At 44.2% G+C, this 20,249-nt stretch overlaps 1 protein-coding gene across 2 annotated transcripts in view; it reads left to right on the top strand.

The window, feature by feature from the left end:
* TESK2 (testis associated actin remodelling kinase 2) overlaps positions 1 to 20,249 on the top strand; it is a 599,416-nt gene that overhangs the window by 501,405 nt on the left and 77,762 nt on the right. For both annotated transcript variants that reach the window (XM_078671787.1, XM_078671788.1), the window contains one exon: positions 9,026 to 9,110. In XM_078671787.1, coding sequence (XP_078527913.1) covers positions 9,026 to 9,110 — 85 coding nt within the window. The remainder of the gene's footprint in view (positions 1 to 9,025; positions 9,111 to 20,249) is intronic.

Below are 20,249 nucleotides of genomic sequence, written 5' to 3'. Positions count from 1 at the left end.
TAGTTGTACAGACTATTTATTTATGCGTTTCACGTAGTTGTACAGGCTATTTATTTATGCGTTTTTATATAGCGCGGACCTTACCCGAAGGCGTCAGAGCGCTTCACATGGCTGCCCCTTCAAGCAGGCTTCTTTAAGTTGCAGGACGTGCCTCCCCTTTCCTAACTAGCTCGAGCTTGCACACATACAGAGTTGTACAGGCATTTTTTTTTCCTGCGATAAAGAAATACGTCCCATTCCATCGATCAGGGGTGTTTTCACTTTCTGGGCAACATTGTCACCTGTCTAAATGGCTAATTACAACAGTGAAGAGCTGACGGTGAATACAACTTTCACAAAACTCACACTGCTGCCGTACATGCTGTCCAGAATGTCAGCTAACCAACTCTGCTGCAGGCAGATACAAAAAAGCTTTTCACTGGAAGTCCAGATGAGACTGACGAGTTTGCGTGGAGGCATATGATCGAATGTGCTGTCAGCGCTAATGCATGCCCGGCTCCCGTGGCACAGTCCTGCTATGCTATTCGTTTTATTATTATTTTCTGGATGTCTCTATCCTGGCACCGTACTTCTCTTGTGCACAGAAATGCTCCTCTTCCTATGGACACGTAGTTGTACAGGCTATTTATTTATGCGTTTTTATATAGCGTGGACCTTACCCGAAGGCGTCGGAGCGCTTCACATGGTTGCCCCTTCAAGCAGGCTTCTTTAAGTTGCAGGACGTGCCTACCCTCCCTAACTAGCTCGAGCTTGCACACATACAGAGTTGTACAGGCTATATTTTTTTTCCTGCGATAAAGAAATACGTCCCATTTCATCGATCAGGGGTGTTTTCACTTTCTGGGCAACATTGTCACCTGTCTAAATGGCTAATTACAACAGTGGCTGACGGTGAACACAACTTTCACAAAACTCACACTGCTGCCGTACATGCTGTCCACAACACGTAACTTCTGGTCAGTTTTGGCTACAATTTGTTGTGCTACAATCTGCCTATTATACAGCAGTCAATAGATTAAGTGTTTTTATGTTGCAAATTCATATTTGCGCCGAAAATACTTCCGTTCTACAAGCGCGATTTTTCCAGTGGCCATGCACACATTTCACGTGACAATGGAACCATATGTGTCACCTGGCACATATTGCTGTATTCACACCTGTCGCTGGAATTCCTCAGTCACTTGCCTTAAGTGTATGCTTTCGGGTCAGGCTGTACGCGTCCTGGTTTTGGAAACCCAACAAGATGATGGACGGAGTGATGACACTTTTCAACCACTCACAGAACTGCTCCTTGCCGGTGACAGCGGCGCTGCCATTTGCTACAACGGAACTTTCTACATCTCCATCATTGGTCGTCCATATCCCTTTTGTCGACACGCCCTGCTCACGGTATCTCTTGCAAAACGTGCCTGAGTTCATCAGAGTGAGTGTCCCCAAGAGTTTGTATTCCATTTTGTCCTAAATAAAAGCATACGTTGGTCCTTCTTTGCCCAAGGTAGTTTCTGCCTCTCCACTGAGCAGCCTGCTGCTCTTTTCAGTGACCCCCCTCCAACTTTCCCACAACGTGGTCCGTTAACGCCAAGAACTCTGCTCCATTATTATGTTTCTTTCCTGAGCAGTTCATGCAGTAGCCACTGTTAAATGTGCAGTTTTATGCAGCGCGAACTCTGGCCCGAGGGCTTTGATGTGCTTTACCTGAGCACCGGTTACATTGCACAAAGACGCATTTTTTTTAGGCACGGGGAGATGAATTGACTTAGCCCAGAATCACACAGTGCTGGGCTGACGCCAGGACTCCAACCTGGTTCCCAGTTTCCAAAGTCAGCAGGTCTAGTCGTAACGCCACATCCTCTCTATTAGCCACTCGTCGGTGGTGGCACGTGGTCTCAGCGAAATCTGAACCGCTAGCAGTACGTATTCTCCTTCATTCTTTGACGTTGTTTGTTTGCACAAGAGTAGATTCTGGACTTTGCAGCTTCTGGTAGCTGTGTCCCTCTTAATCTTCTTGAGGTCCCTACTTTTTGTGCCTGCTCTGCTTTCTGCTAATACAGAAAGCAGGGACCCTGTTTAGGTCTCGCGCAGCAATTTGCATGCTTTTGTTCAGCAGGTTTTACCTGGCGGGTCTTTCTAAGGGAGTCTTTGTGGACCTAGAAAAACAGTGGGATGGCTTAGCAATTTTCTAAGCCCTTCCCATCTTTCTGGCGAAGGCCTAGGCAGGCAAGGCTGTCACGGGCAGAGAGGTGACTGAGCCGAGGGTCTGGAATGGCTCATGGCGCACAGGAGTGCACATCAAGGCGCTAAGCAAGCTCCTGCGCAGTTGGAACATACCAAGGTTGTGTTAATATCTTTGAAGTCCAGAACTTAAGGTTGGGGGCTAGGGGGGAGGTGGTGGGGAGGGGAGGAGGTCACTCCCACAAAGGTCGGAGTCAGGCGCCGTCTTCTCTGGCAGGGCAGAATCTTGCTCCCTATCCCCAAACTCGCCTCAAGCAACCCGAGCAATGGGACAGTCTCGCCCCACACTCCATCCCTCGCCCCACACTCCATCCCTCGCCCCACACTCCATCCCTCGCCCCACACTCCATCCCTCGCCCCACACTCCATCCCTCGCCCCACACTCCATCCCTCGCCCCACACTCCATCCCTCGCCCCACACTCCATCCCTCGCCCCACACTCCATCCCTCGCCCCACACTCCATCCCTCGCCCCACACTCCATCCCTCGCCCCACACTCCATCCCTCGCCCTCCCTCTATCTCTCTCTCGCCCTCCCTCTATCTCTCTCTCGCCCTCCCTCTATCTATCTATCGCCCTCCCTCTATCTATCTATCGCCCTCACTATCTATCCTATCACCACAACATCACTCGGCACCACCACAGCATCACTCGGCACCACCACAGCATCACTCGGCACCACCACAGCATCACTCGGCACCACCACAGCATCACTCGGCACCACCACAGCATCACTCAGGGGGACCACAACATCACTATGCGCTACCAAAATGCTTCTAAGTACAACAGTAACTTACAATATTATTATAATATAATATTATTGCCAACATTGCTTCATATTGCAAATCATCTTCATACACCAATACAGACTTTGCTAAAAATGTAATGCAACACATTGTCATATACAATGCCAATAACTCAAACTTTAATGCTGCGAGACCTATTGCATTGCAAATGCTTGTTAAAAATAGGTACTATTACAGATTTAAACCAGGTACCTGGCAATCCTGATTTGCACACCTTATTAAAAACATTACACAAAACCTTTGACCATGTCTTGACATCCGATTTAAAAAGGTCAGCTGGGACGCCATCTGGTCCGGGAGCCTTATTACCGGTCATCTGGCTGATGGCCTCTGCCACCTCTACCTCAGTGACCAATAAAGTATAAGAGTCATACATGGGTAAAGATTTAACCACCCCTCCCGGGTCTGCTCCTTCGTATACTGACTTAAAATGGGAACACCAAACTTGTTCCTGGATACCACAATCTAATTGGCTGTTGCAGGAATCTTGAAAGAAAGGTTTATTGACCACTGCCCAAAATTTAGAGCGATTTTTAAGGACATCAATAGATGTTAGCTCATCCCATGCCTCGCCTCTGATTTCTCGTCTTATATTGTCCAGGTCTACTTTCTAAGCTTTCCTTAGTGGGCTGGCACAATGGACTTATCCACCGGATTTTGTTTCAAAGCCACCAACAAATTCCGATGTGCTAACGAGCAGTTATGATCGAACCACCCCTCCCCGGCTATATCTTGCGCCCTACCAGGCCGCTTAAGATCACCCGTGACCTTTGAACAAATTTTGATATAGGCCTCTAAAACCTCCTTGTCTCCTGCATGTTCATTCATGCAGGTACACATCTCGGCTCCAACCTTAGTTAATAGGTTATGAAAATCCTCAGGTACTACTATACACCACCTAATTCTGCGGGCCTGATCTGTGGGCCGGATATCTAGTTTATCTATCTTCCTATTGCATATTTCAAGTTTCGTGACCACATCCACCATGGTCAAGACCACCTGATTATGGTTGCTGAATGTGGACCAGATTACTCTATATCCACAGACCCTGGTGCCCAACAGGGAACTAATGAAAATGTAATCGATGATTGATGATGTACCATTCCCTTTAAAAGTAGGTACGGACCCTTTCGATATACAAGGATGTATTAGTCCATTTTCAGCCATTAGTGCCTCCAGAAATTCTCCCTGCGGGGAATGCTCAAAGTGGATGGCCCCCTGATCTGGAGGACCTAAGCTGTCCATGACATGACAGTTCTCAGGGCAGCCATGCACATTAAAGTCTCCTAAAACAATAACCGAATAAGGGTCTGTGTAATCTTCTCTGTATGTGTCAAAAAAATAATTCAGACTAGCAAGGTGTTCTGTGGCAGTAACTCTATCAAATGAATTATAAAAGTTAATAATCAGAATAGTGCCCACGTGGGTAGAAGCAATTTGCACTACCAAACAGTGCGGTGAGCCTGTGTCCAATTTAGTGTGGGTACCTGAAATACTTGCGGAAATCAGAGTCACTAACCTGCCCTTCGCCCTCCCCTTACTAGAGGCAGTTGCTGGGGCAAAGTAAATCATATAACCATCTAAGCATAGCAAGTTCTCAGTGTCCCATGTTTCCTGCAACCCAATGATGTCAGCTCCACATAGTGTTTCTCCATAGGTCATCATCTAGTTTGTTTTTTAGGCCTCAATATTCCAAGTTAATGTCTTGGTGCCCTCATTAATTTAATTAAGACCATCCTCTCTTTGGAAGAAATACTTGCTGCTAATATTTCCTTCATTTGAACCCCATTCAACTGAACAGCAATGTTTGACGTGCCTGGGGTCGCTAGTCAATCAATCTCTTCCAGATCTGAGAATACCTCAAATCTATTTTGAATGGGTATAAAGAAGTCGCGAGGAGTGTGGTAGTTGCCTGCGTTCTGACCTTTCGTTTATCACTGCTAGGGAGTCTCTATAGAAAAACCCTAAAGGTACAATACCAATACCATCCTCTAAACAATGCCTAATTCCAGCCCTATCCAATCAATTTAACGATCTGCGGTGAGGCAAAATTCAAAATCACACAGTCCCCTCTGCTGGTTTGAACAGAGTTCCCTACCCAGGGGATCCTACGTGTGATTTTGAATTCTTTAAATAAGTGACTCCCCAAACCTGTCAAATTATTTACGTGGTGTAGCGCCTTGTTTCGCAGAGACATCCAGTGTTCATCCACACCACTCTGCAGGGGGGGAACATTTGTCAAGATGACAGTATATGGGGTCGGCTCAGGGGGAACATTTAGCCTGTCTGTTCTGTGCTGACGTACACGGTCACCCCGCCCCGGGACCTCATTTATATTACTACTGGGATCATCCCTTGGTCTTTCTTTTGAGATCGGAACATGCTTACTGCCTGTATTCACCACAGGGGCCTTGATGGCTTTAATACCCCCCACATCGGCCACAGTAGGGGTCTGATTAGACACAGCCCCCATAATCCCAGTCGAGGCAATAGATTCACTAGAACCTCCAGTCGGTGAGTTACGTACAAGAGGAAGTAGCTGATTTTCAATTCTATCCAACCTGGAATCTATTTCAGAAAGTTTAGAGGAAATAGGTTTCAATAGTTCCAATAGCTTCTCCTCAAGTTTAGATACAATTCGGTTTTCCAAATCACAGGGCACCTGCTCAGACCGTACCCGTGTGCTAATGTCCAACAAACTAAGGGCACTTGAACTAGCAGCCTCACGCGCACACCCCTTCTTTCCCCGTGTGCCTCCCCCATTTTTCGACACTTTACTGGCCTGTTGTAAGGTGGCCGGAATACTACCCGCTTTCCTTTTTGTTGAGGTTACACTAGCCAAGTGCTCCCCCCTGGTAGCTTTATTCATACGTTGCTGGCGAGTCCATATTTTTTTGGGGGGGAAGGGTGGATGGGGGATTTGTCCCCCTCTTTATGAGAGTCAACCTCGGACGGCTCTGATAAAGACATTAATGGTCCCTGAAGGAGCGGTATATCCACCTGGCCATCTCTATTGTCGACAGATCCAGCTGGCTCTAACAACAACAATGAGCCAGTTGCAGGAACACCAATAGAAGAACGACGATGGTCCAGTGAAAGGCTCAGCCCAGCCTCCTCCTGGCTTCAGTGGGCACGGATGGGCTCGCCCTTGGCCCGGGCAGCGCCCGCGCTGCGGGAGGGCCGGGCCGATTATGAGGGCCTTAGGCGCCATCCAGCAGCGTCACTTCCCCTGCGCCTCACAGGGACTTCTGGGGCCTGTGGTCCTTAACTGCCCCACCAACACGCAAACACACCGCGCCGTTCCCCGCACGGCTGGGATGGCGTCTCTGGGCTCCTGTCGTGACCGGGCTCCTGATTCCTGGCAATGCGAGGTAAGGTAATGGCGCAATGGAGCGTTCGCTGAAGTTTCACACTTTCAAGGACCCTCTTGGAGATTCCAGAACCTTGGATTGTGTGTTGGATACTTTGGGACCTGCGAGCAGAACTTCAGGAAGGAGTTCTAACTGGACCCCACCTGCTGGAGAAGGCACAACTCATTTGGTAAGATTCTCCAGAACAATTTCTTAAAGGTGTCCCTGTCAGAGAAAATGAAATGACTAAAAGGGGCATTGTTGTTTTCTAAGCACTAGAAAGGGACTCATCTTTAAGAAAATCATGTCTCTGGTTCCCTACAGTGGATTATTTTCGGGTTGGTGTCATTTAAAAGATAAAAATATTACCTATGTTTATAAATTGGTGTTGGATTTTTATTTTGTGTTATGTCTCAATTATTTACTGAAATTGTGTTTTTAAATGCTTTACATACCTGTCTTTGAAGTTAAGCCTGCCTGCTCGCAGCCACGTTACCAAGGGTTGAACATAGGAATAATTTTCTAAGACCTATGCTGAGTCCTACCAAGTGTTAGTGGCCTTATTGCCAGTGGCAAGACCTACATTTGCCCCTACCAATAACCCACTTTCCAACAGTCTTCATTTATTTTCTATTTCGTAGTGTTGCAACAATAAAAAAATTCTCTGTTTATCCCCGATGTAACTTTAAAAAAAGTTTTTAAAAATCCGGATTGCACATAAAGAAAAAAAGTATGTTATGTGTTTTCGGTCTACCCACCAAGACACTAGAATCTGTTTCATCTACCCATCTTGTCCTGCCCCCTTCCTGAATCACTTGGAAACATAGGTAAACACTTTTCTTAGTGTAATCCCTTCAGGTAATGGACTCCTCCCTCCTCTGAGCCACAACGAGGTCCGCCTGCAGTTCTCACTTTCTCCAGTAACCATGCATTTAAGTTTTCCTTGATTAATGGACATGCATCTACCATGTAACTGTGCATGCCATTCTTGTATGGCTTCTAAAGTTTGATGCACTTAGAACAATATCTTGTAACAAGACTTAGGTTCCCCAGCTGTGCAATCCAGCTCCTACAGGTTGGACCTGGAATAGGGTTGTTTTATCTGGGTAAGCAGCTCAGTGTTTTAGGATCTCACTGTGGACATCTATGTACTCGTGTGTAGGTAAGTCATATTTTTGCTTTTGGACCCATCCTGGCTTCTTGTCTAAGATTGTTTCAGATTCAGAATATAAATCAGACCCCACTTTTCTCTCATCATGATTTTCCTGCAGAACAGATTTCATAACATGGATGCCATGAAAGCTTTCAGATACACATCAACAGGGCTGAATACATCAGGCAAATGAAAAAAGACTTGTTTGTTTCTTCAGTTAATTCTCCCAGCACAGATGGCCTGTTGGTTGGTGATGTGCCTGGAATCTTAATACTATAATTACCTTCAGTCTCTGGCATCTTAATCTATAGCTTGCCTCGCAAGATGAAAGAAGGGCCTACGCTTTCAGCAGGGCGTGCTTTATGGTTAACAACACCTTGAAGAGCTAGTACTCAGATAAGACGTACCTGACAAGAAAAATTCTCATTACCCTCCTCTGAGGTGTTCACTGCTTGTATATTATGCATATAGACACATTGAATAATTGGACATTTTAATAGTTAGGAACTAAGTTATTTAGCTGTAATAATGATTCTGTGATAGTGCTGCAATCAGTACATTCACATGTGACTGTCTTCCTGCCTACCACGAGCCTTAATCTCTTTCCTGCTCTGAAAGGAGAACATTCCCCTGTGGTTAGGGTTTTGTCGCCTCTGTCACTTTGTTGGTGCGGTTGGAAGTTTTGGACCTGCTGCTATTGTCAGTCTATGCACATTTGACTCGTTTTACTCCTAAACTTGAGTCCAGACACTCACCTTATAACTCATATTGATTCATTTACACCTAACATTTGTAAAATACATGCATTCATTGCTACTTTTACAGGCAAGTAACTTTTTCTTGAAATAAGGTTTATCAGTTGTGAACCATTGAAAGCAATTTCCTGTCGCAGTGCAATGATTTGGGTTCTGCAACTCTTGTTCTTATCTAATCTTAAAAGCTGCTTCACATCACTTGAGTCATCAGCTCTGTTTCAGATCTAGTCGTAGTGTAAGCTATGTCTAATAACCTCAATAATACATGTCTCCAAGAAGCAGCTCTACCATTCGCCATCATTTTGTTAACTTACTGAAGATGTATGTCTTCATGCAAGGATAAGTAAAGTTTGCATCTGTTAAGATTTCCATGTTCTGAACCAGAGGTGAAACCCTTATTCTTAAGTCCAAGGGATGCTGTACTTCCTAGCTCCTCCTTCAGCACTTTCCTTCCCACTGCAGTATGACACGTGGGAAAGTAGCCTGCATGACTATCTAAAACATGCTTTGTTTGTTTATGCTGCATCTCCGGTGATTGGTGTTCTTGTAAAACAATTGGAGTGCACTGAGCTTCTCAAATTTTGCAGTCCGTTTTCCTACCGGCGGAGCTCTTCTTTCACAGTCATTTGTGATGGTGAGGTATAACCAAGAATTTAACAGGAAGTGAAAGAGTTGTTACAATCTTGTAGGTTTCAATTTAACCTGTTCTTAAGAATGTTTGTGTTTTCAGTGTAGGTCAAGAGAAGCTGTCGGTGGTTGGATCACCCTACTGGATGGCCCCTGAGGTCCTGCGAGATGAACCCTACAACGAGAAGGTGCGTTGGACATGTTTTCTGTCACTAATTGCTTGTAGAGTGTTAATAGTGTTGAGATGAAGTGTTGACTTTCAGGTATACGTTTTGTTGTATTGTATGCTTAGTGTAGTGGTTTCAATGACTATTCTTTCCTTGGCCCACCTTTGATTTCACCAGTGGCAAAGTTAGGCTGTTTCTCTGTATTAACTTAATTTATGTTTATGAAATGGGCTCTTTATGTAGAAAATAGCCTTCTTATTGGAACCCTTACTCTCAAAACCATGCACAAGACCCCAAAATGTGATGAATTACCTTAAAAAAATCTATATCTATATACATATATACATATATATTCAATCCAGAGTTTAAGCCCTGACATGAAGATGCCACAGGATCGGCATATTTGGATCCATTTCATTTTCAGGAACAGCAGCAAACAGGACGTGCAGACACTGGTTCGCCAGGTAAGTAACTGCCAGACCGGTTTCGGGATGGTGATCCCTTCATCAATGGCGACCGTTGGTAATGATGGGTGGCGTGCAGGGCCGGCGCTAGGCATGGGCAGTGTGGGCAGCCGCCCAGGGCCTCGCGCTCAGCAAAACACAGGGGGCCTCGCGCCCCTGTGAAAGGTCACACTTTCACAGCTCACTTCAGGGCCCCCGGCAGCGCCTCGGGCGCCTTGGTTAAGTACCGGCCATTCTCGGCTCTGTTTGGGCATTTTGTATCCAAGCAACAGAGGCCCCTTTGTTTCTTTCGAGCACCAGCCGGACACAGGTAAGAGAAGGTGGGTGAGGGGAGGAGGGAGCAGCCAGATCAACTGGCTTTTGTTATACTTCGAATCTTGGTAGGGCAGTGTCTTGTATATTAAAATGTATGCATAAGCAATATTTGACTTGTACTGATCTGACAGGGGGGGCAATATTACATACACATCGAAAATATATTTACTGTTGCCATCTAAGCTAGGTACAGCTACAATTGAAGCACACCCCTTCAGCTGACTTTTTTTTTTTTTTTTTTTGCTCTCTGATGAGCTCTCTGCAGTGTCTTGGGAAGTGCCTTGTTACGGTTTGAAGGCCCAGGGGAGGGGGGCCCCCTCCCAGGGCCTCATAGCACTGTGTCGAGCTGGAAGGTCATGGTGTGGGGGCCCCCTTCCCTGGGCCTTGTAGCCTTCGGTGTCTGTTTCAGAAAGCGCAGAAAGAGTGTAGGTTTTAAGCAGGACTCATTTATATATTGGTGATACATTTGGCAAGTTAGTGAAGGTGGCAATGTATGCCTCCAATGAGCCTGTCCTGGACTACAAAATTATCATCTTTGTAATGTGGGCATTGTAGCCATCGGTGGCTATTGGGCAGGAAGCAGAGACGTGAAAAAGTAAGTGAAGCAAAATCAGTTGCAGTGGAAACCACGTTCATAAATTACTAGTAGAACAGCACCTTGCCGTTTAAGTATAGTGGACCTTTTAAACAAGCATTTGCAATGCAATAGGTCTCGCATTAGGAAAGTTTGAGCTATTGGTCTTGTAAATGACAATTTTATTATTTATGTCTTGGTTTTGAAAATAGCTAAATTAATAGCTTTGTCATTTACAATGCCAATAGTTATAACTTTCGCAAATGTGACACCTTTAGCATTTGTAAAGCAACATGTTTTGTATTTACGTGACTTAGATGTATTGATATTACAAATAACAATGGCTTTTAATTTTTTAATTAATTAATACTTAAATAAAAGTGATTGTAATTTATAATGGCAACAGCTTAAACTTTTGTAAATAACTTTTGTGAAGATTATGTTCAGTGTATTTTATTGTGAAGAAAATCCAAGAACAGAAGTGAAATATTAACATCGTTTTGTGACATTTGTAATAAAGCTTGAAACATTGAGAGAATGTATTTGAACCAGTTGTTGTTGAATGGTTGCACATATTGATGCTGTGATGGCGCGGAGTGATGTGGTGGCGACGAGTGATGCTGTGGCGGCGACGAGTGATGCTGTGGCTTTCAGTGATGCTATGGTAGCGCATAGTGATGTTGTGGTGCCCCTGAGTGATGCTGTGGTGGCCGTGAGTGATGCTGTGGAGGCCGTGAGTGATGCTGTGGTGGTGCTGAGTGGTGCTGTGGTGGTGCTGAGTGGTGCTGTGGTGGTGCTGAGTGATAATGTGATGGCGCTGAGTGATGCTGGGGTGGCGCTGAGTGATGCTGGGGTGGTGCTGAGGGATGCTGGGGTGGCACTGAGTGATGCTGTGGTGGTGCTGTGGTGGTGCTGTGGTGGTGCTGAGTGGTGATGCTGGGGTGGTGCTGAGTGATGCTGTGGTGGTGCTGAGGGATGCTGTGGTGGTGCTGAGTGGTGGTGTGGTGGTGCTGAGTGGTGCTGTGGTGGTGCTGAGTGATGCTGTGGTGGTGCTGAGTGATGCTGTGGTGGTGCTGAGTGAGGCTGTGGTGGTGCTGAGTGATGCTGTGGTGGTGCTGAGTGGTGCTGAGTGATGCTGTGGTGATGCTGAGTGATGCTGTGGTGGTGTGGTGGTGCTGAGTGGTGCTGTGGTAGTGCTGAGTGATGCTGTGGTGGTGCTGAGTGATGCTGTGGTGGTGCTGAGTGGTGCTGTGGTGGTGCTGAGTGGTGCTGTGGTGGTGCTGAGTGGTGCCGTGGTGGTGCTGAGTGGTGCCGTGGTGGTGCTGAGTGATGCTGTGGTGGTGCTGAGTGGTGCTGTGGTGGTGCTGAGTGGTGCTGTGGTGGTGCTGAGTGATGCTGAGGTGGCGCTGAGTGATGCTGTGGTGGTGCTGAGTGGTGCTGTGGTGGTGCTGAGTGACTTCTTGCAGTGATCATTTCGATGGCCATGCTATCAACTTCTCAACCATATTGCTTCAAAATGCATTTTATCCTCTAGTCCTGAAGTACGGCATGGACCAGAAGATGCTCTTTATGCGTTACTGGCAAGATGTGTCAGTAAATCAGATGCTCACTCCTGACCTGCGGTTCCTACACGTAAATCGTGCCTAGGCAAGCTAACACTTTTAACCTTCCAAGGTCGGTATATTACACACCCTTAAAGATTACGTAATAGTAACGCTCGCCACTGCACAAAAAGTCTGCTCTACATTGCTGTTCACTACCGGTAGGTGAGGTGGCCTCCTCTAGAATTCTCTGCGCTTCAACACTCGCCAGTCCTCTTATAGCTCCTTACTCATCTCAAGCACCTATGACCTAGGATACTAAGATTAAATGTTACTATGTTATGTTACGTCATGATGGTACCTTGACTCTACAACTTGATAGCAAAGCATGCTGTTCCGTCTCACAGTCCTCATACCCCACTATGCGATTGCTCCTCTTTCTTCTATACTGTGCCTGTACTCTTTGTTTGAAAAATCTCAATTAAAAAGATGCTGAAGCCCTTTGAGCCCAATGGGCAACGTGCCTGATCCTGAGTAATCACTGTTGTAGGTGCTAAGCTTCCTGGTGCAAGGTCGGCGATCTTTGGACCAATCTATGTAATTTTCACTTTCAAACTAAAACCAGCAGAATCAAAAAGTTTTAACTTGTCAGCTAGAAGAGCCATGGGCCAGATGTTCAAACATTTTTGTGGTTACAAGCGATCTGGTTTGGAGTTTGTGACCTCACTGCATTTTGCAACAAGCATTGTGTTCATTCTCTCAACCTTGTTTCATTGCAATATTTAATTTTATCTACTTTTTATAATAAATTGATATTTGCTCACGTGTTTTCAATCCCCTCTACTTTTTGTCCATGTTACTGATATCCACATTAGTTAGCTTCAGTGATGCCAAATAAGATCAATAGTACTGCGATGTCCCTTTCTGTGATGTCACTTCTTGTGACGCAATATGCAACAAGGGGGGCCTCGCATCTTCCCTTTCGCCCGGGGCCTCAGAAGGCCTAGGACCGGCCCTGGTGGCGTGCACTCTATATGAAAAGAACCTGCTGCAGTGGGCGTGGCCGCGAAGCGGCAGGCTGGTTCTTGGAGTCAACGCAAAAAATACATACTCCAGTGAGTTCATCATTTAAAAACGGTTTGATAAAACAAGTTCAAACCCCAGTGGGCCGGTGAAGATAGTGCTGTACTGTCCAGTTTTTACTCATTCTGCTGCACCAGGATGGTCGGTCCCCCGCACCACGATAGAGCCTAGTGGACCCCATCGCACGGTCCGCCTTGTATATATAAGCAAATGAAGTCGCGGGTCTCCGAGCCACTTAATGGGGGCAGGCTCGAGGTGAGGTCGCGACCCTCCACACAAGATCCTTGGATTTTCACCGTGTTGCCGACTCAAAAACCCACTCGAGGCTCAGAATAGTTATTAATTTGTGAGTTTAATTAACAAAACATGCCACAAGTAAACGCCCAACGCGTTTCAGTGCCAGAGCACCTTGGTCACGGGTCAAGTAATGTTTGTGCAATCCCAATACATATAGTGCAATTCATTTTCATAGAAATAGGACTACTCTGTCTTTACATTCAAATGATAATGGCAGACATTTTCGGTCTGAATAATTGCCCACTAGGGCTGTATCAAGGTGTATGAAATGGTTTTCATGTGATACTAGACAGACCACACTGAGCGTGATTATATTTATACAATATGAGTCGTTATCAATTAACCCATGCACTTTTCAGTATGGAGAAATCAACTTTTGTAAGATAATTTTTTGTCACTCATTTAAATACAACTAAAGAGTCGTTTGTAAAAACGTTATATTTTTGTCAAAAAAACACTGGTAAAACACCAAAACACCATTCCAAAATGTATGCCATTATCAAGTCCTATTTCTATGAAATGAATTTCACTAAATGTATGTATGTAGGGATTGCTCAAGTGGATTTTTGAGTCAGCAACACGGTGAAAATCCAAGGATCATTTATATATATATATATATATATATGTGTGTATATATATGTGTATATATATATATGTATATGTGTATATATATGTATATATGTATATATATATGTATATATGTATATATGTATATATATATGTATATATGTATATATATGTGTATATATGTATATATATATGTATATATATGTATATGTATATATATGTATATATGTATATGTGTATATATGTATTACCTACTGGCGGTCGCCAGTAGGTATATATAGTTAGGATTTTTTCTCTATGGGTTTTTTGAAAATTCTATGTCTAATAACTTTGGCGTTTGTGGACGGAATTGGCTGAAATTTTCAGGAAAATGGCACATTTTGTTTCTGAGCAGCCCTTGAAAATTTGGGGGGGGTTCGTCCAGTGGGGGCCGAGAAAAAAGGGGGGTCCCAAAACGTGTTTTTAACATTGAGTTTTCCATAGGGCGGTTGGCCTCACTTTTAGCCCGAACGGCTGAATGGATTTGCACGAAACTTGGCAAAATTGTAGGGACTGGTAGCCCGATGTGCCTTTTGTAGGTCTCAATATATGTGCTCCAGTGGATTTTGAGAAATTAACATTTAAAAAAAGATATATATCTGTAAGCGCGGACTGGGCAGCGCACTGGTTCGCGGACTTTTCGCGCAACGGAGCTTTGTGAAGCGAAGCTGATTGGTTCTCCGGCGTCTGTCAACATTCCAAACAGTCCGTAGCGGCCGCCATCTTGTCTCTCGGTAGGATCGAGAGACAAGAGGAGGTCAAAACAAAGGGGGAAATAACTATAAGGGGGCATAGTAGATCCTCGCTGACCCCCTAGGTTTGATGTGGAGGTTTTAAAAGGGCCCCGCGGGGCAAAAAAAAAAATAATAATAATAATTGAACGGCTGAATGGATTTGCACGAAACTTGGCAAAATATTAGGGACTGGTAGCCCGATGTGCCTTTGCTAGGTCTCAATATATGTGCTCCAGTGGATTTTGAGAAATTAACGTTCAAAAAAAGATATATATCTGTAACAGCGCTCCGCTTCGCGTAACGGAGGTTTGCGAAGCTGATTGGTCATTCTGTCACTGGGCTATAGTTGGGCTACATCTGGCTGATATTTGGGCTACATTTGTTTTTTTGTGTGTCTGGCGGCCATCTTTGGGCTACATTGGGCTTCATTGGGCTTCATTGGGCTACATTCGGCTAATTAGCAAATAGCTCATCGCAAACTAGGAATGGTAAAGAATCGCTATTTATTCCTTAAAGTTCGCTATTTAGGAAATGCAAAAAACTTTGATGATACATATGGCGGTTCATCTCTAACAAGATAAGAAGCATAGGGATACATTTATGATGACTGGCGCATCACCAGGGATGTGTTAGTCATTCTGTGCCGCTGTTCCGTCACCTATGGTGTGCTGCATTTACAATGCGGCGCATCATGGGGCAAAAACAGCACAGATGCGTGATGTATCTGTGCCGTAAAGGTGGCGCATTGCTGGAGTTGTATCGCAAGTGTGATGAAGCTCCAGCAAGGGTCGGGGGTGCCCCTGTCGCAGGGTTTCTGTTCTCACACAGAACTGTGGACAGAGGATTGGAACCTCGGCGAATTAGGGTGTCCCAAAACTCACGTTAGTAATCAAAAACTCCTTAGCAAGCTAGGTACAGTGTCACATTGGATATAACAAACTCTCAATGTTTAGACAATCCAGAATATGAACTTATAGTACCTCAGGATACGTGGAACTCATGAACAGTCGGTCGTTATAGATTTCTTAGAAACCAGAACATGGAGTTAAGAAGAACAGATGTGTATTTGAAATGTTTATTTACTAATGCCGTCTTCTCAGGCGTAGTACCTTAGATAATAAAAGTACACATATTATCAGTAGCAAAATTACCAGCATAGTTACTAGTACATAAAAAGTGAATGGTGATAGTATGTTAACATGCTGTAAATGAATAAGAGTTAGCAACACTTATAAGCAGCCGCGGGCCGTGGAGGGAGTTACGTTGAGGCAGGGAGGCAGGGAGGCGGGGAGGGGGAGAAGCAGGGTGGAGAATACAAGTACACATATTATCAGTAGCAAAATTACCAGCATAGTTACTAGTACATAAAAAGCGAATGGTGACAGTATGTTAACATGCTGTAAATGAATAAGAGTTAGCAACACTTATAAGCAGCCGCGGGCCGTGGAGGGAGTTACGGTGGGGCAGGGAGGCGGGGAGGGGGAGGGGCAAGGTAGAGAGGGCTCCACCCTGCTTCTCCCCCTCCCCGCCTCCCTGCTTCACCGTAACTCCCTCCACGGCCCGCGGCTGCTTATATCTCACCCTCCCTAATACACATATTATATTATTTGCTAAGAAGGTCTCTTTGTGTTGGTTTAGGGCGTGCCCATACTTTAGTGTCTTAGATTTGAAGGAATCACATCAGCATACACCAGCTCTCTCTTCATGTGAACCGCATCAACTGTTGTGTATGTGTGTTCGGCAAAGCAATATAAAACCCGCCTCATGCCCAGAATTGGCAGAAGTTGCACTTATGTTATGAGTATGAAGTCGTGGAGATCAGACCTCATAACAATTCTGTATCGTGTTGTTCTTGAAACTTTAGCACTCGCTGTACAGATATAGTTTAACAAGTAAAGCAGATAGTAGACCAATAACATATTATTCTCATGTAAACCACGATGAACTACTAGGTGGAAAGCTAAAGCAACAACTAAGTGTCGTGTGCAGAAGTTGCAAAAAAGGAAAAATGGCGTTTAAACCGGTAATGAGCCCATGCTAACTTAACACGGTGTAAAGATATCCAGGACCTAGATGACACCTCCTCATGATCCGGAAACGAACTGAATAAGATAATAGAAGTGCCATCTCATGAGAGCAGATTGCAAGTTTATATGTGGACGGTCCGCAAGGTAAAGCATTAAAAACTAGGAAAATTTAATGCTAAAGAAAAATAAAACAGCCAAGTACTTTATCGAGTCTTAAGCCAATAGGCAAGGTAAATAATAAAAACTTGACAAATAAGTCAATGAATTGTCAATGAAATGCTAGTACTCAGCATATCAAACATGAAAAAGGTCTATGACATAACTGTGTATGCAAAATAAGCTGCAACAGCCTCCAATAGGAAGTCACCGTCTTCATCCGAAAACAGTTCAGCCATCCAATTTAAAAGCGGAAAAGAACATACGTGCTCTCCCAGCACCGGATCCTCTATCACCATCAGAGGACAGCTCGGTGGGTTTTCAAGAAAGCTCTGTTCCAAGAAAGACTGTGCTGCCGCCAGTAAATTCCAGGGACCAAGTAGTCCATGCATCAATGCCACAGCCATAATCCTTTCGCCAGGACAAAGCAACTCGTGAGTAATGATAGGAGTCATCAGCTGATTAAAGTCGACGTCAGGAGAAACCGGTCCGCAGAGACACAAATCAATGGCCCAATCGAAATCACAGGTCAGGCAGTGAAATACAGGCTGGACACAGGTGAAGTAGGAGAACCGAAAAGATAATCCATATGCCGTGCTTAATATCGCCAACGGCATTGTGCCATAATATTCTAGCACGCGATTGCGGAACAGTGTCAGCAGCTGCAGGGTCGGAGGTTGCATAGGAGGGACATCCATATTTAAAAATGTAAAAAAGCACAAGAGCGTCCGCTGGTAATGCAAGTAAAAATGGCAATCCACGAACCAGAGTGCAGAAAATACAATGAAAGGAAGCAGGGATGACTCCAAAGATTTTCTCAAATGAAGTGACGAGACCACTGGTAACAACTTTAAAAAAGTGCACCAGGGACTTTGTGGAGGATGCGTTAAAGATAGTCGGAAACATGTTGCTGAAATTGAAAGGCAAATGTTAATTGAAAAAGGTTTTGCACCTCTGTATGGGTGTTCGCTATGTGAAGTACGAAAGTTTCACGGGCCGAACTCAAGGCCACCTCTCTCTGAGACAAAAGAGCTCTTATTCTTGCCATGCCGTTGAAACGTGTCTCAAGGTTGGTATTTGTGGCCAGATTGAAAACTCCCTATGTTCATGTGTGGGAGGAAATAGAACATTTCTGCAGCAAATAACCCGTTCACTTACTGTTACGATAAAAGGAATACTTTTAATTAACTCAGAACAATCTTCATTATTGAGCATCAAATAACTACCATTTTCCAACAACTTGAACGTGGGGATGATAGCAGGAACTGGCGTGCCTTGCAACACGCAAGCCATATTTGGTCGGTGTTTGTTGCATGAACCGTGTAAATGTATGTGCCTACACATTAGTGAATGATCTGGCGTCTCAGTGCATTCCTCTCCATTCAGATAAACTTCTTGATCATCTTTGAAACATCTGTATGTGTATGGAAGCGACCAGACCTCATGAAGAAAAGCACTACCTAAAGGTTCATAACGACCTATTGGTATATATTTCATACAATTTGAAAACTTATATAAAGCAAAAGGCAGCGTTATTAAACCGTGGATAAGGCATGTTGCCAAAAAACCCGCAATCCTCTGCTGATGATGTCACTGAGCATGTCATGAATGATGTAATATGTGACATCATCAGCAGTGGATTACGGGTAATGGTATCTCTAGTTTACTCCCTTATAGCTGTCTTTCTTTTAACATAAGTGTCTGTTTCCTTCCCTTATACTTACTGTTTTTGGGTCGCTTCCGGTTCGCGTACCCGCGAGCGAACTGGGAAGCGAACTAAGAGAAATAGAGGTTGGCACAGTTCCAAATATTGTACCAATTTTTTAATAACGGGGAGGTAGTTCTGAAAAGAACTTTTTTTTTTTATTTTTCTGAACATTTTTTTACTGTTTTTGAATTTTTCGGAACAGTTTTATATTTTTTTGGGTTTTTCTTGGAGGGGGCAATGAAAACGATTCATTGTAAAGGGCTCAACAGGAGCAACAAAACAAAAAAAAGAAGTATTTATTATTTTGGGCGTTTCGGACAAACTTGCATATGATAGTCAATAGCTCTGTTGATCAGAGTGATGCTTTTTTCTCCGTAGGAAATGAATCCATCGCAAAATGCGCAGATGTGTTTTACATCACCAAATCTCATTTGTATATTTGGCACCATCTCCCTGCCCTCTGGTCCCGTTACTTCCGGTACAACAGATCTTCTGGCCATAATAGGGAGATTATCTAGGTCGTTCCGAAACTGTGCAGCACTGTAGTTGTTAGGATGCCACCTAGTCATATGGCGATGCATTGTGTAGTTTCCGAAACTGTATTTTTTGTCGGTCCCTCTGGACAGTCTATCTTGACATATAAGGCAAGTTACGTATCTTGCATTTACTTTTTTCTGACCTTTGGGAATTTTAAAAAATTGCCAAATGAAGTTTTCTTTCCGGTGAGACGTCCTGGGCTGCTCAGGCAAAAACTGCCTCTCTTCGTGCTCGTCCTCCTGTTCCTCTTCTTCTTCTTCTTGTTGAATTACAACTTGAGCAGGTGGTCCACTCTTCCTTGGATGTGGTGGAGGTGGTGGGGAAGCACCAGCTGAAGCTACTAAAGAAGCCATTGCTCAGTGATCACAAAGGGTCTTTCTCTCACAATGATGAAAGTCAGAGTGAGGAAAGAAGGAGGGATTTTCATCATTTGGGAAAAACAAGAGTTCTCAACCAATCAAAAGTGTTCATTTTAGATTATATGACCTAGTCTTACATCATTAGGAAACCAAAAGTGAAATGAACCAATGAAAAGTGTTATTACCAAGTCACATGACTTGCTGTGTTTACGTTAAGCGCTTTGCAGGGCCTCCCGGTTTGCTTCTAGAAACCTGCGCTTTGCGACTCGCTTCGCGTACCAGTTCGCTAACGTAGCACGTCATATGACGTATCACGCGACAACGTGAAACGTCATGCGGACGGGAGGCGTCACTATGTTGTTTTCTAACGCGGCACTTGCGGTAAAGAAACGTTTACCGGCTCGCGGTCTATTTCGCGGCATCAAGGTCAGCTAACGGGAAGCTTCCCGATTCGCGAAGCGGGAACGAAGAAAAAAAAATATTTTAAAAAAAAATTATTCATAAACATATAAAATATATTTTTGGATTTAAAGAAGAATACATTTTACAGCTACAGATATTAGCTGTTAAAAAACCAATGAAATTCACAGAAAAAACCATAGGTTATAGACCATATATAGTTAGGAATTAGCATTTACAAAACCTTGAAAATTCACTGAAAAAACCATAGGTTATAGACCATATATAGTTAGGAATTAGCATTTAAAAAACCTTATTTTACTCACACAAAACCATTGAAATTCCATATATAGTTAGTTG

The sequence above is a fragment of the Lissotriton helveticus genome, chromosome 1_2, assembly GCF_964261635.1.
Source record: "Lissotriton helveticus chromosome 1_2, aLisHel1.1, whole genome shotgun sequence".
Lineage (NCBI taxonomy): Eukaryota > Metazoa > Chordata > Amphibia > Caudata > Salamandridae > Lissotriton > Lissotriton helveticus.
Note: the sequence above shows the minus strand (reverse complement) of the source record. Positions and strands in the feature narration are given on the sequence as shown.